Raw genomic sequence first — 15,262 nt, 5'->3', positions numbered from 1 at the left:
ATTGCTTTTGCTTGGCTATCATTATTGCATTCATGCACTCCATCAAAAGAAAATAACGCCTCGCCACGCCCAACGCTCCGAGGCTCTTTGGCTAAATGATATCTGCAGCGAATGCTCCGTAGTAAATATGCAAATCATACCGAGATGGTGGCTCACATGGCGCGCAGGTGGAAATCCACGCACCACGAGGCCTATTGCCGGCAGGGAAGGCGGGGAGGAGGACCGGATGATTGATGACTGTCCGTCGATCCTCCACGTGCCAGGATGATGCTTTTCCACATGCCATTATCGAACATCCTGCCTGCGCATCCTCACATCCCGCATTCCGCGCAAGCAGGTTAGCAGTGTGATTAGCTTCCATGCGCAGGCGGTAGGTGTGCCCACTTCCACGACTCTGCTCGCTCTCGTCTCGTTCTGGTGCGATCTCGAACCTGGGATTGGGCGACAACGCATGATGATTTGGCGTGTGTTTGAAACTTTCTAAGGGGCTATGGTTCCCAGGGGGGTGTGTGATCGTCAACCTTAGTTCTGCTTCTAGTCTGGGTTGGCAACGGTGGAGCACGCGGTACGATCTGTTAGTGGCCGGAGATTTTCCCCGTTCAAATCAATTCCCAAATAGCAGTCAAGCAGGTTAGTCCATGTCATTCAAGTCTGGATCCCAGTGCAGGCGCCAACCTTTTGTGGCTCTCTCCGAAATAGAACTGGAATTGAAAAAAAGAGGCGAGCTCTGGCGTTTAGGCGAGCATAAACGAGGCGCAGCTGGCAAGCAGGTGGCGACTGTCCATCCCAGCTGCCACCCCAGATCGCATCTTGAGTGGATGTAACCTTGTCGATCCTCATGACGACGACGATGATGACATCGACAGGGAGTTTCGTGATAGCATCAATCTTATAGCACTACTAACCTGAAAATAAAATCATCGCATGGGTTTGTAGGTGCGGCCAAGGAAACACCCAGGCACAACCCATAATGGCCGAAAACATGCTCGGAATCAGGGCACCAGCAAACCTCCCCAGTCTCGTCAAAGCCGCCTTCGAAAAGGCGCGAGCCGCGGGCGACCTGACGTACTATCCGACCCAAGTCGCCATCCTCAAGCCCAGGCCCGGCCTCACCTTCCAGCTCCGCTTTTCCCGGGCTCTGGCCTCCAAACCCAAACCCAGCCCCAGCAATGATGATGACAAAGACAAAAAGCAACAGAAGAAGCCCTTCAACCCCTTTGAGAACCCCCTGCCCTCCATGACCGTCGCCCAGCTGCCGCCAAGCCACGTCCTGGTCCTGAACAAGTTCGCCATCGTCCCCGAGCACTTCATCCTCGCGACGTCCGCCGTGAAGCCGCAGACGCACGTGCTCGAGGCCGACGACGTCGCCGCCGCCTACGCGTGCATCCAGGCGTACCACGAGGCCGCCGCCGGAGCCGATGACCACGGAGACCGGGAGCTCTTCGCCTTCTTCAACTCGGGCCCGCACTCGGGCGCCAGCCAGCCGCACCGGCACATCCAGCTCCTGCCCGTGGCGCAGATGCGCGCGGGGCTCGACGCGGCCGACCGCGGGTCCGACTGGGGCGTGCTGGTGGACGCCCTGAGCGCCCGCCGGCCCGTCGCCGGTGGCGGGGGCTACAAGGTGGCCGACGGCATGCCCTTCGCCGTGCTGACGGAGCGCATCGAGCCCGAGGGGGCCACCGCCGCCGAGCTGCACGCGGCCTACGTGCGTCTGTACCGCGAGGCGGTGCGGATGCTGTGTCCCCCGGACAAGGAGAGCGGAGAAGACGACGAGATCCCGGGCGAGGGCGAGGCGAGGATCAGCTACAACCTGGCCATGACGCAGACGACCATGGCGCTCTGCCCGCGCGTCGCCGAAGGCGCCACGATCCGTGGCAATTCGGGCGAGGAGGTCGGGTCCGTGGCTCTGAATGGAACAGTGCTGGCGGGGACTGCCCTCGTCAAAAACGAAGCGGAATGGGACGCGTTGAGAGAGAACCCGGCGAACCTACTCGAGGTCTTAAGCAAGATCGGTGTTTCTTCAGCTACAGGGTCGGCTACCGGCAGCAGCCTCTGAAAAATAGACTATCATGCATATATTATTTAGAAACACACTCTGTCTACGTGCAAGTACGGGGTATGGAAGGGAAAGTTAGGAAGAGATCATGGTGGAACCTCGATCGTTGATTGCAAGACAAGATTCCAGATACCTTATTCTACCACTCAGGCAGGGAAATAATACGCATTTTACTTACAATGTGCAGCAGACTGGCTTCGAAACAATAACTGCTTGTCTCAAATAAGTTTGTGCTAGTAAGTAGGTACTCTCTCAACTCCAGCAAGTAATACATCTCTCGACTAATTCGGCCACTCACTGAGAACCAACCGTCCTGAAAAGCACACGCTCACTCCTTGTTGTACATTTTTATCCCATACATCAATTCCCTTTTATTAATACCTCTCTTCCGAAGAGCTACAAGCAAACTCTCATCATCACGTTTCGTTGAATAAAGTGGACAGGTTAAACTAGAGATCTGCCTCGCCACGGGCAACGAGTTCATCCCACTTCTTGCGACAAGTGGCGTTGCCAAAGTGATACGAGCCATCGTTGTTGGCAATGTATTCTGCGACCTGCTTCCAAGGGATCCTGGGCTTGTCGTCGAAGATATCGCCTTTGGCTAGCTCACGAACAGCTTTCTTCAGCAGGATAATCTGATCCGTGATAGGGTCAGCGTTGTTCAGTCTCAAAGAGCAAAGGTGGCAGCACCGGAGAAATGTGAACGTCAATACGACAATGAACATCAGCCTTGACTGATCGGAAGCAACTTACATCGTGATCCAAGAACTCAGGCTTACGGACACGGGCATTCTTATCCTTGGTGAGGGTCCGGTAACGACCACGAAGAGTCGACTCAGCTTCGGTAAAATTGCCCTTGCGTCGAATCTCGCGGTAGGTCATGCCTGCACGCTTGCTTTGGACAAGGAAATCATCCTTCCTGGCACGCTCAGCATTGGCTTTGGCCACTTCACTGTCCGATTCCTCGTCCTCCGGCTGTTGCTCATTGAACTGATTATTGTAGTGCGCCAAGACCGTTGTCACTCTTGTCTCTACAGTTGGGCTAGAGACACTGGTAGGTGCCTTGCTAGATGTAGACGATGAAGGCGAGGATGGGGAAACTGTGCTGCGCGCCAAAGGGATGGGTGGCCGCGAGGGTGAGGGTCTTCGCTTCATAGGCATGGGCAGCTCCTTTCGACCCTTTGCCTTAGCATTCAACCGCATTGACATGGAGGGTAGAACAATGTGAGACTCGGGTTCTGCTTCGAAGGAGCAGTTGGGTGCAGCGAGCGACTCTGTTGAAGAATTGAAGGCTGGTGTGGGGGTAGGCGATGGGTGCTTCCGCAGATCTTTGGGGGACACATACCCCATCTCGGGATTTGCAAGGGCAGCTTCACATGTTACCCCATAACTAGGATAGTCGAAAGGTGACGGGATGATTTTGGTATGAGTTTGCATGGGTGGAGTGGTGGCATGGTATGCTGCAGTTGGCACAGGGTCAACGTTCATCGGACCAAAGACGTCAGACCCAACTGTGCCAAACGACGAGGAGAAGCTACTGTTATGAGTAGCAGCCGGGCTAACATGTGAGCTTGAAATAGCATCGCTGCTGGAAGGGAGGCCATCGCAATAATCGATGCCGTTATTGAAACCCAAGAAACTGTATGCAGTGTCCGGCATCTCAAAAGAGTGCTGACGAGGGTCGGTGCCACCGTTGAACGAGTGAGAGTACATGGTGCTGGCCCCGGCGGTGTTCATGGCAGTCGGGCTCCAAGGGAAGTTGTTTCCTCCCGAAGATCCTTTGTCCAGATGTTGGGTATGGATAGGGTCTCTCCCAACTGGTGCACCTGAGACATGGACAGGCTGAGATGGTAGTCTGCCACTCATAGGAGCTACGGCAGTTGGCGGCGGCGTTGCAAATGATTCGAGGTCGAAGTTATGATAGTAATCGCTGTAGCCGTCCTCGGTCTGGTGTTTAGTTAGTGACGCGGATTCTCATGTATTACTTTCACCTTTCGATCGAGACGCGAGTAGGTAGGTATCACTCACGAAATAGTTATCATCATCAGTTGATTGGGCCGCTGGAGACGAGAAGTTTCGCCTGGCATACTGGTTGAAGTCCATGATATTGGGCTTTCGAATGGCTTGCCGACAAACCTTATGCTTTTGCAGCTGCTGGTACCGAGAATACTGACGTTGGCGATGTAGTTGGGCGAATGCAGCATGGAGGTCGTGTTGGGTGAGCTGGTTGAGTTGGGCAATGCCCTCTTTACGCAAGTGAGACTCCAGGTCAAAGACACTAGTTGGAGGTCTAAGGTTTTCGTCCCAGACAAGCTGGGGTTGTGTCGTGCTGATAAACATCTTGTCAAAGGGTGGGCTCTCCGTCTACTTGTCTGGGGTCGAAGCAACACCGACTGTTACTCAGCCCTCCAGATCCCTCGCTTCTCCCGCTTTCTGCCCGAGCCTCCACGTCTATGGACCCTACGTCTTCTCTCTTGCTGCCCGGCTTGCTTCTATCGGGATAGGAGTAGCTGGAATCTAGATCTACACTAGCCTTTCACCGCCGATCTCTCGACTTGGGCAGTCTCGGCTAGGTCGAGCCAGTGAGTATCGTTGCCGATGACTTGCAGACCCCGCCTGAAAGGGATGATTGGGACGGGATGCGGGAGACGGAGAAGAGTATTGGGTATGCTCGCAGTCTGGCTGGCGGTCAGGGCCCAGTGTTCGCCGGCAGCGATGCAGAATTTGGTGCGGGTTCCCGTGGATGAGGTTCACCGTGAACTGTTTCCCCACAGCAGGTAGAGACAGAACTGTCGACAGCCTCAATCGAAGTTGCAGGCAATGATTAGTATGGAGAAGGTGAAGCGATAGGATGGGTTCGCCTCTGATGTCTTCGATATCTGCAGGTGGACATCAGACTGCTGCCTTAGCATGACATGTGGCCGTATGGTGGGTGTTTGATACGTGCGCAATGTGTGGAATATACATACAGTGGTGACGTGAATGAGACGCTTCTAGCACTGCTGCTACATGAACGTCTAAGAAGGATAATGCTCTGGCTGTGACATGAAGACAATGGGAGGATGACGATATATATGACATGATTAAAGGAACAAGATATTGAGATAGAAGATGGGTGCTCGAGACGGGTCGGGCTGTATGTAGTCTTACCCGCGTCCAGACCATAACAAATATCATTATGATCAGCTGCTCTTCAAGGATCTTAGACTCCATTGTCTTTCCGAATCTGGCCTCGAGCATGGCAGACAGTAGAAAGGATATCCAGCATCGCCTACAGGGCATACACAGAGACAGAGAGTACCTGCTTCGAACGACTGGTGTGATGGGCTTGAGACTGGAAGTGGGGTGTTTCTTCATTGCCTGGCGGAATCACGAAATCAGGGTGGAGGCCAGCGGAAGGCGGGAAGGGGGTAGGGGGGCGCGACCTGGCTCCTTCTCAATTTGATCGTGGAATTTCCGCATCTGTAAGCACTTACTTCCGGTCGAATCTTCCCTCCCGTGCCTCGCCCCGACTTGGTACAAACAGCAGCAGCAACCACACAGTAATCACTCGTCTCTGCTTGGTTCGTAAGTACAAGTACCCCCAATCAACCTCATCCTACTCCTCCGAGCACTGGTAAAGAAACGGGCTCAAGCCGCAGCCAATGACAGCTCGAGCAATCATTGCGATTAACGACTTCGGGCATACAGTGATAAAACTGATATGTGAGGTTATGCGGCTCTTACAGGAATTGGCCCCCTGGGCCAGGTTCTGCTCCTGCCAGACGGCTAAGCGTTGCAGTACATACATCAAACTGCATAGGACCATCGCTATAGGCAAGGTTTCAACACTTTGACAGGCCCACCAAGAACCTTGACCGTCTACTTGGATACGTCGAGACATTCAACGGTTTCCTGCAGTAGTTGGTTTTTTTATACTGCCGCCACACCCCTTCGGGGCCCAGCCGGGCTGCTTGCTGCACCCTATACTTACTCCCATAGGTCAATCAACTCGTACGTACACCCTAGTCCATGCCAACTACCTGCAGGTATTGGTGCAGGTTAAAGCGCTTCTTGCTGGCCTATCGGCTACATAATCTGCTCAGAACTGAAATCGGTCTCCCCCACGATCATATCTCGATTCAGTCTTGTTCAGGAGGATACCATTCTTTATTCAGCAAGACGTGGCCTACTACTACGTCAGAAACACGATAGGTAAGTGGCTGACATGCGTCAGCAATAAGTTACAGGTATGTACATGATCATCGTACATGTCAAGTCATTCAGTTGGAAACATTGAAACCATCGCGGCATACTCGATACCCGTGATGACATGTCACCTGTCCTGTCTGTCACCCTCCTTTCCAAGATTGCTCAAGAGAAGTCACGTCTCGACTAGCTTTATTTCTTGGGACTGGGCCAGAAGACGAGCAGGCATTCCCTTGAACCAAACATATGAGCTTGTTCATAACTGTCGACCTGCAGAATACATGTCGTGGTGGGGGGTTTGCAGCTACTCCTGTTAGTGTAAAGGACACCAAGCTCCGGTCGCCGGGAGGGAAGCCTACCAGCCATCTCTGGGCCCTCGAACCCTGCCCCTGTAATGACAGCGTATGGCGTCGGCTGGAAATTCCGAGACGATTGAGCACATCATCCACTTGCCGGAAACGGCGCTTCAATCTCGGTACTTTCGGATAGCGTTGGCAGACGGAAAGGGCTATAGTCAATGAAGTTGTTGCTTGAAATTTTTAGTAACATAACTGACATGCGAGAGTAAATGTAGGGGCATCGTCTCGTCTGATTACGTTTCGAGTTGGTGGGCAAAGACGGTTAGTTGGTAGGTATAGAGATCTGCGCTACAAGGTCGACGTCAGCATGCTGCAACAGCCCCCATCTGCTCTCCATTCGCTCTCAAGTCATCCAATTGCATGAACTGGTCGGCGTGGGGTTTGACATGAATGGTGGGCTGACTGTGTATATCGATCGGTGTGCATGTATGGCGTACCCTTCGCTTCACTCCGTTTGAGACATCATGAAAGCATTACCCGTTGATAAACAAATTGCAAAAATTTACCCGCTGCCAACCCATGATCTGACGACATATGGGTGCTTGGTCTATGCCCAAGTAACAGGAATTCGTTTTTGTTTTTTTGTGGCCGGATTGAGCAATGTGCAGCCGTTGAACTTGGCCGTCTCATTGCTGCTCACCTCTTGTCGATGTCCAATTTAGTTGGAATGTGCCCCTGCCTGCCCAATAAAAAACTTAAGGGCACTTACATCAAGCCCTAGTCTCGGCCAATCTATCCAGCATCGAGTTCTGGCAGCAGTGAAGCCAAGGTCTTTATTAACCTGTAGTTTGAAAGCAAGTGGACTTTGATACAACTCATTGCATCGGAGACAGTAAGTGAAAGGAGACACACAGTCATGTCATCACGGAATGAGAGACAATACGTATGTTACTGCTCTGGGTACGAAAGCATACTACACACCTACATATGCAGTGGGTACATATGAAGGACCTGATTGCTTGTCAATATGTCTTCATCTCCACCCTCGGTTGGCGCCCTTGAAGGAGGGGGGGCGGGGGGCAAGTAAGTACTCTTATAGCAGTAGCGAACAGTGACATGGAATAGCGTGATCACATATCAAGTCCGTTAGGATCTGCCAACACGCCCTCCATGGCATCAAGACCGCCATCTCATGCACCGCCTTCACATCTCGGACAAGGCTAAATAGATGCAACCAATAATAGCAGTCGATTAGAAATCTAGTTCATGTAAGATGTATGCAACCGGATAGGGTTACATATGTACTGGCAACGTATCAACTCAAGGACACCCCAGACATTACGAACAGGAGGCTGCACCTCTCTCATGACTAAGTTTACTTTCGGAGTGCTGCTCATACGTATTGTGGTATACAGTAGATCCATAATTTCTGATATCTGACGGGACGGACCAAACAGCCGCGCAGGGGTTCGGCCTGCACGGCAACAGACCCTTCGCTTAAGGCATGCAGGTCAGCATGCTCTTGAGCTTGTCTCGCACAATAGTCTGCTTCTCCACCGGCGCCGTCGTCTTGTCGTTGGCGTCGCCGATGCTGACGCTGATGCGACAGCCGCCCGACAGGGCGACCTCGGTCTCGGTCGGCAGGCGCGTGCTGCCGCAGTGGTCGACGTCCTTCTGTGAGAACCAGCCCGGGTTCAGGCGGGTCAGGACCCAGACGAACTTGGCCGGGTCGGTGCAGTCGCCCTCGACCTTGGGCATGTTGACGTTGAGCCAGACGTCCTCGGGCAGGTAGGGCGCGCCCGACGCGACGACGGCGTCGGTCAGCTTGGTGGCGAGCGCGGCGTAGACGGCGGACCGCGCGGGCACGGGGCTCGTGTCCCAGCGCAGGGTGCCGGACGAGGCGCCCGAGAAGGCGAGGGCGGGGACCTTGGCCTCGTGCGCGGCGTGCACGGCGATGCCCACGGTGCCGCTGAAGGGCACCTGCACCCACAGGTTGGTGCCCACGTTGGGGCCCGACACGACCAGCTCGGGTGCCGCGCCGTTCCAGAGCTGCGGGCCGAAGGTCGACAGGCCGTACTTGAGCGCCGTCACGGGGAACGAGTTGACCCAGTTCAGCCGCGTGTCGGTCGCGTTGGTGCCGACGGGGCCGCTGTTGGCGGCGCAGCTGTCGTACATGCAGGGGGACTTGCGCGGCTCCGGCTCTGCGTCGCGCGAGCCTTAAAAGTTCGACATGTCAGTAAAGTCTGTCTTTGTGTGTGAGATGCAGATGCGCAGATTGCTCCATCTGGCTATGCATGTGGAACTGGACGCAGACTCACTGGATCCCGACTTGTTCTCAGCCGGCGCGGAGAGGACGACATCATGGCCGGCTCCCTTGAGCGACTCGTGTAACGAACGGATGTAGAGCTCGGCCCAGCCGTCGTCGTTGGACTGCATGATACGGACGCCCTGCACGCTGCCCGCGAGCGCCGAAAGCGCGGTAATGACTTGCACGCGCATTTTGCAAGATGAGGCTGCTCGGTTGTAGAAAGGAATAAAAATGAGAGGATGGCAGCGCTGAAAGGACTGTGGCGACTGCCTGAGTTGGACGAGCGAATGGAAGAGCTGCCGCTGCTGCTGCTGATGCTATCCAACAACTGCAACTCCGGAGTCCATTGTTGGCGGGTTGCGCGAGTTAATATATCAGCGGCGTTAAGGTAGCCGCAAGCCAATTAGCAAGACTTTTGCGGACTTGGTGGCCACAATAAGAAGGTATCCTCTATCGACGGTACGTTTCTGAAAGGGAAAGCTGGCTGAGTGCTACCACGTCGCACCCATGAAATGGGTTTCAATATTTCAACATCGCCACTTATCCAGGCACTGGGCTGAAGCAGGGCTTGTGAATGGACAGCGATGCCTGGTCGAGTCAGTTGCACGCCTTTGAGACGTCGGCCAATCAGGGGGGCGAAGCTGCCGGCTCTGTGCGCGTTATGCGACCCTGCCAAATTACAGAACTGCTATTTCGGGCGCATGAGGCCGCCAGGACAGACATGGAGCTTCCGGCTACACACTCCTATGTTTACTACATACAGCGTACATACCGGTTTACTTATGTCTTGGCCGCCCCAATGAAGGACTTGGCGAATGTTTTACCTTCCTCGTTCCCTTCTTCACAGCCCACCTGCAAGTTTGGGTGTATCCTCCTCCAGAAGGGTTCTGGCCGGATCGTGGGGCGAATCGAATGGCAGTCGAGCTAAGCCTGGCCGCGGACACTGCCGGCCCCTATGCAATGCTGCTTGCTCGCTGCAATCCACCGAGATTCTACCCCGCAATTTGGTCTAGAGATGGCAGCGTCCATGTAACCATCTCCATCACTTGACCGGCATGCTGCGACGTGTATCGACAGGCCTCCATGACTTGGGCTACGTCTCTGTGACTCTATCTTGATTGTCCCATCGCATGAAATCTCCCCTTCAGCCACAAGCTCGGGGTCGTGTTTGCTGGCAATCTAACTATCGAAAATTGCTCGGTGACCGCATAACTATGGCACGAGACCGATCCACATGAACTTGGCCCAAGCGCCTCAGGAGCCTCAACAGCCAACGCACCCGTCGTCGGTCGTTGTTATACAGACGCGACTCTTCCTGAGATTCAACCCATCTCTTTGTTCAGAAAGCCTGCGAGCATATCTTCAACAGATATCTCCAGTGAGGCCAAAAAGCATCCGTTTTTAGTCCTATACCCTGTTTCCTGAATAATCATACTGCACGCCCTTTTCTTTCTCTGTTCAGTTGAGCCTCTCGATGTATAACAACTCCCCGAAGCCATTCCGTCGTCGCTCTTTTCATGTGCCGCCATTATTATGATCCACCACCATTCGCCTGATTCGGACGACGTTCCTGTCCGCATAGCCGTCTGTCTAAACTCGTACAATTCGAGGTTCCTGCCGCAAATCCAAGCCTCGTATGTGCGCGCCCTCGGCCGGGTCGCGCCGTACGCGCAGCTCGCCTTCTTCGAGTCGGCCAAGGGCGAGTTTCCGGAGCCGAGCCAGTTCGACCTGATTGTCCTGGGCGGCGCCAATGTCGACGCCCGGGCCTCGTGGGACTTCGTCCTGAAGATCCACCGCTTCATCCGCACTTTAGTGACTACGTATCCGGATAAGAAGGTCGTGGGCATCTGTTGGGGCCATCAGACACTAAGTCGCGTCTTTGGCGCCGAAATCGTAAATATGGACGTACCAGAGGTAAACCACCAACTGCCCATTTAAACGGTCCAGTGTCATCATCGCCCATTTGTGCCGTACGAATAGTATTGTTATATTGAATGTCCACTGACGATCTTCCAGATGGGCGTCACGTCCATAAACTTGACAGAGGAGGGCCGCAAGTTTTTCCCGCATGCCGCGGCGACCGGCGTCGTGCGTCTTCAACAGCACCACCGACGAGAGGTCGCCGCTGTGCCCGCGAGATTTACCCCGCTGGCCCAAGGCAGTCAGATCTTCTTGAACGACAACAACACCATTCTAACCTTCCAGGGGCATCCGGAGAAGGACGCCCAGACGGCCCGGCTGAGGCTGCACGACACCCAGCGCTGGTTCGGGTTCGATGCTGTCGATGAGAAGGCATGGGCTGCACTCGAGGCCCAGATCGCGACAGAGCACGACGGCGATGCGATTTGGAAGCGCATCATGGACTGGGTTGGGGAGCCGTCGAAAAGGCTATATGCCCCTGTCTCCAAGTGACAATCAAAGTTGTAGAAGGGCTTATCACGACTTGCAAGGCAATACGGCCGTTCGTGCAAAGACAGGTTATGGCCACCCGTATGGCCACCCGTGCCTGGAAGAAACATGGTGCTCCAACCCCCGGAAGACTCCTGTAATGGCTCAAATGCTGCCCTCAGTGTGTATCGATAAGAAACATTCCAAGCAACGATTGAAAGGGCGAAACACTTCACATACTGATGCCCCGAAATGTCAGGAGATAACTACCCAATAGGTGGAATTGTATTAACTCTACCCACAAACATAAACAGACTTGCAAACTGTAACATAGACCAAGGACACAAAGGGAAGAATGTCACAAGTAACATAATCTGGGGTTGAGCTGAGCATTCTTAAGCCATCTAGACCGACATAACTAAATAAAAAGGAGACTCCAAACATGAGATATATAACCCAAACCTAACCCAAGTCCCATTACCCAAAACTTCGCGCAGTTCCCATATAGTCGTGATTTGGAATATATCCGTAAGACAATTCTCGTTCCGGGACATCTATAAAAATGTCTAAAAGCGCCTCATCAATCGCTATCGCTGGTGATGAAAGCTGTTCTTCTGTCCAAAATCATGCGATTCCCAAAAGTCGCATCACCATCATAATAAACCCGCAGCGCCATGCTCATAAACCATTGTTGCCTGTGATGAAAACGAACGTAAATGCACCCAAACGCGATATATGTCTAGAATCAAGACGACTCGAGCCGCTTCTGCGGCGAACAATCACCGCTCGCGCTGTCGGGGGTTGCCACTGAGAACTCGTCGTCTGAGTCCTCCGAGTCTGCCTCGGCCCCCTCGTCATCGTCCTCGACCTTCGAGGCAGGATCGTCCTTGACCGCCTCGTCATTCTCCTTGTTGCTGTCGTCATCTGGCTGGACCTTCTTCTTGACGACGGCAGCACCGTCAATGATCTCGACCTGATCCTTGATGTGGTCGCCCTCCATCTTCTTCTCGCGCTCGCCGGACGCCGCGTTGATTTGGGCATTGTCGATGTCCTGCGCGCCCTTCTCGCCCATGCCGTTCTCGGCAAGGTCACCGCCCTCGATAACGACGCGCAGTTCCAGATCCTCGTCCTTGGAGTAGACGCGGAATCCGACCACACAGACGGCGTTCCACGGATCAGGTAGACCGGCTTCCTCGTCGGTCTCCACGACCTTGTCGTTATTCTGTGGAGGCGGCGGCGGTGGTGCCATGCGTGGCTTTCTGCTCAGGTCATCGCTGTCGTAAAGGTTTTCCCAACTAGATACTGGGCTGTCGGACGAGTCGTTATCGGAGGAATATGAGCTCTTGTTTTCTTTCTCGGAGGCAGGGGCAGAGGCTTTTTCCTCTGCCTTCTTTTCGTCCGGCTTATTTTCAGATACCTTGGTACTCTCGGGCTCTGGCTTGTTCTCTTCCTTTGAAGAATCCTTGGAGTCGGAGCCATTCTCCTTGGCATCATCCTTCTTGTCATCGTCCTTCTTGTCATCGTCCTTCTTGTCATCGTCCTTCTTGTCATTGGGCTCGGCAGTATCAGTCTGAACGCTCTTGTTCTCGACCTTCTGACCAGCCTCGTCATTAGGCCTCTCCTCTTCTTTCTTACGATCGACCTCTTCAGCCTCTGCCTTAGTCTTGCGTTCGGCCTCGGCAGCTTCTTCTTTCTTCTTACGTTCAGCAGCCTCGGCCTCTTCCTTCTTCTTGCGCTCGGCGGCCTCGGCCTCCTCTTTCACCTTACGCTCCTCTGCTTTGACTGCGCGACGGCGGTCACGCTTCTCTTCGTTCTTCTTCTGCTGCATCTTGCTGATCTCGCGGTTCTTGTGGCGCTTCTCCCACATCTTGCGACGTTCAGACTGGCGCGAGGTGCTAGCCTTTGTCTGATCCGACTGGTGGCGCAGCTTGCGCACCTGGTCCAGGTGCGCGACGCCCTTGGCGTGCGCGAGGTCGTAGGCGTAGCCCACCGCGGCCAGCTTCTCGTGGTCCGAACGTTGCTTGCACTCGCGCTTGACCACGTCCTCGACGGTGGTGATGTCGGTGTCCCGTTCACCGGCGACACTCACGAAGACGGAGTACTTCCCAGGTTCCATGCAGGGCAACTCGATGGACACTGACCGGTCCATCAGATAATTGCCGTGCGAGCGCACAATATAGTCTTCCGCATCTGGTCGACCTTGCTCGTGGATCCGGAAGTGCAGGCGGAAGTTGTATTGCCCATGAAGACCCTTGTAGTACCTGTTGTCGAGTTGCGACAGAACAAGCACCAGGGGAGACTCTTTCGTTAGAGTGATGTGGAACTTCTCGTGGTACTGCGCCTTCCATGGGACCTCAACACCGATCCAGCGCTGACAGCAGCGCCAATCGGGGTCACGGAAGAGTCGCGTGCGGTCAATGTGCTGGAACTTGCGGAGCATGTCTTCATATCTGATCCAGAAGACACTGTCATTGCCAAAGGTATGACCCAACTCCTCCTTGACGTCGTTAGTCCACTCCTTAGAGCCGTCACTCCAAGGGCCATCCCAAATGCCCTTCTTCAGTTTGCCCCAGGGATTTCGGAGCTTCACTAGTCGTTCGCCGCTCTTCAATGTTCTTGCATCCATGACAACGTAGGCATGGCCCTCACGGATTCCATTGCGCTCTCCGTAACCACCGTCAAGGAGACCGGTGGAGCAGCCGAAGAGAAATTCCTCGTTCACCCGGCTCAGGTCATCCTCCCAGAACCCATCAAAGTCGAGGATGTCACTCGCTAAAAGCTCTGTCGTGACACCACCACTGAGGTCCTCGACGCCTTCGCCGATCCAACCGCCGATTAGCGACGAGAAATCACCGTGGATTTTGGCAAAAGCCTTCTCCATGAGGGGAATCCAGGTCTCATTTTGGTCTTTGTTACCGCCAAAGAAGAGCGCCTTGGAGCCGGTCTGGTACGTTTTACGGTACCAAGATTCGGCATCCTCGTGATCGCGATCGATCTGGTTCAGCAAGTCTCGCTGCAGACTGGGCTGTTGGCGTAATTTTGTCAGAAACAATGGCATATTCTGGGGAGATAGTTCATTCTGAATCAAGACCTACCGAGTCCCAATTTGGGGATGTCATGTATAACTTGTCATCGACGATGGAATAAACCCACTCGCCATCGCGGAAGAAGACAAACCCGTATATGCCAATGCCTGCAGCTGGAATTAGCGATTAAACACGAAGTAATCAATCGGGTCATACTCACGAGTATCGTACTCCACACACATCCTCTGAATACCATTCTCGACATTCGCCAGAGCGCTGAAACTTGCGATGAGCCAGCAGTCGCCCAAGAAGCCTTGCTTCACGTCACTCCCATTGATCTCCTTCATAAAAGTAGGTCTTTCATAGATTTCGTGGACGCGCTTTACAGCCTTCGGGACAGAAGTACTGGAACTAAGGCGAGGGCCTGCGACATCGAATTTGTTTGATCCGAGGTAATTGAGGGTGTTCCCCTTGTTCATTTTCAGGTCCCAGTCCTGTTGGCGCAAAAGCCATCATTAGTCGCAACCCCTTTATCGTTGGTACATCCAATCCTGAGATGCGTGAAAGTGAACTTACAATGTCCCAACCTTGGTCTCGGTACCTAGTGTTGACTCTTCGGCATTCTTGGATAATCTTCTTCACCTTCCGACGGCATTCGTCTACAGCACGTTCGTATCCGGCGCTGAGCAGCTCGTTCGGTCGCTCAGGCTCAGCAGGCAGTGGGACTGGGTCGAAGGGCAAGATTGCCAGCGCGCGGCTGAACTTCTTGGCCGAGAAGTGCCTCCATATCTTGTTGATGCTTTGCTGGGGTGGCAGCTTGCGCTTCTTCTTCTTTTTCTGGTTTGTCCCGTTGCTATTCGGATTGCTAGACTTGCGAGGGAGCTCGGACTCAGACTCGGAAGACGAGCTATAGCCAAAAGCTTCCAGGTCTCTTCGGGATGTTGTCAAAGTCATTGTGCGCGTGGATTTGGATTGCGACGGAAGACACTAGTATACA

At 53.9% G+C, this 15,262-nt stretch overlaps 5 protein-coding genes across 5 annotated transcripts; 2 read left to right on the top strand and 3 right to left on the bottom strand.

Annotated features, from left to right (window-relative positions):
- Window positions 1-970: 970 nt before the first annotated feature.
- On the top strand, window positions 971-2,056 carry PG998_010754 (HIT-like domain-containing protein; the record flags this gene model as incomplete). The annotated part of the gene is made up of 1 exon (XM_066877570.1): window positions 971-2,056. The coding sequence occupies one exon, from the start codon at window positions 971-973 to the stop codon at window positions 2,054-2,056; it is 1,086 nt and encodes a 361-aa protein (XP_066726624.1).
- Window positions 2,057-2,505: 449 nt separating this feature from the next.
- PG998_010753 (uncharacterized protein) lies at window positions 2,506-4,396 on the bottom strand (the record flags this gene model as incomplete). Its single annotated transcript, XM_066877569.1, has 3 exons — window positions 2,506-2,691; window positions 2,810-4,003; window positions 4,193-4,396. 3 exons carry the CDS (start codon window positions 4,394-4,396, stop codon window positions 2,506-2,508), a joined length of 1,584 nt encoding a protein of 527 aa, XP_066726623.1.
- Window positions 4,397-8,040: 3,644 nt separating this feature from the next.
- Window positions 8,041-9,042, bottom strand: PG998_010752 (survival protein sure-like phosphatase/nucleotidase; the record flags this gene model as incomplete). The annotated part of the gene is made up of 2 exons (XM_066877568.1): window positions 8,041-8,759; window positions 8,862-9,042. The coding sequence occupies 2 exons, from the start codon at window positions 9,040-9,042 to the stop codon at window positions 8,041-8,043; spliced, it is 900 nt and encodes a 299-aa protein (XP_066726622.1).
- Window positions 9,043-10,384: 1,342 nt separating this feature from the next.
- Window positions 10,385-11,263, top strand: PG998_010751 (gmp synthase; the record flags this gene model as incomplete). Its single annotated transcript, XM_066877567.1, has 2 exons — window positions 10,385-10,765; window positions 10,868-11,263. 2 exons carry the CDS (start codon window positions 10,385-10,387, stop codon window positions 11,261-11,263), a joined length of 777 nt encoding a protein of 258 aa, XP_066726621.1.
- Window positions 11,264-11,984: 721 nt separating this feature from the next.
- On the bottom strand, window positions 11,985-15,219 carry PG998_010750 (calcium-dependent cysteine-type endopeptidase-like protein; the record flags this gene model as incomplete). Its single annotated transcript, XM_066877566.1, has 4 exons — window positions 11,985-14,264; window positions 14,335-14,432; window positions 14,486-14,759; window positions 14,842-15,219. The coding sequence occupies 4 exons, from the start codon at window positions 15,217-15,219 to the stop codon at window positions 11,985-11,987; spliced, it is 3,030 nt and encodes a 1,009-aa protein (XP_066726620.1).
- Window positions 15,220-15,262: the final 43 nt, after the last annotated feature.

This window comes from Apiospora kogelbergensis (genome assembly GCF_038363985.1).
Source record: "Apiospora kogelbergensis strain CBS 113332 chromosome Unknown utg000007l_segment0_segment0, whole genome shotgun sequence".
NCBI classification, from domain to species: Eukaryota; Fungi; Ascomycota; class Sordariomycetes; order Amphisphaeriales; family Apiosporaceae; genus Apiospora; species Apiospora kogelbergensis.
This window is presented reverse-complemented; position numbering and strand designations above follow the sequence as displayed.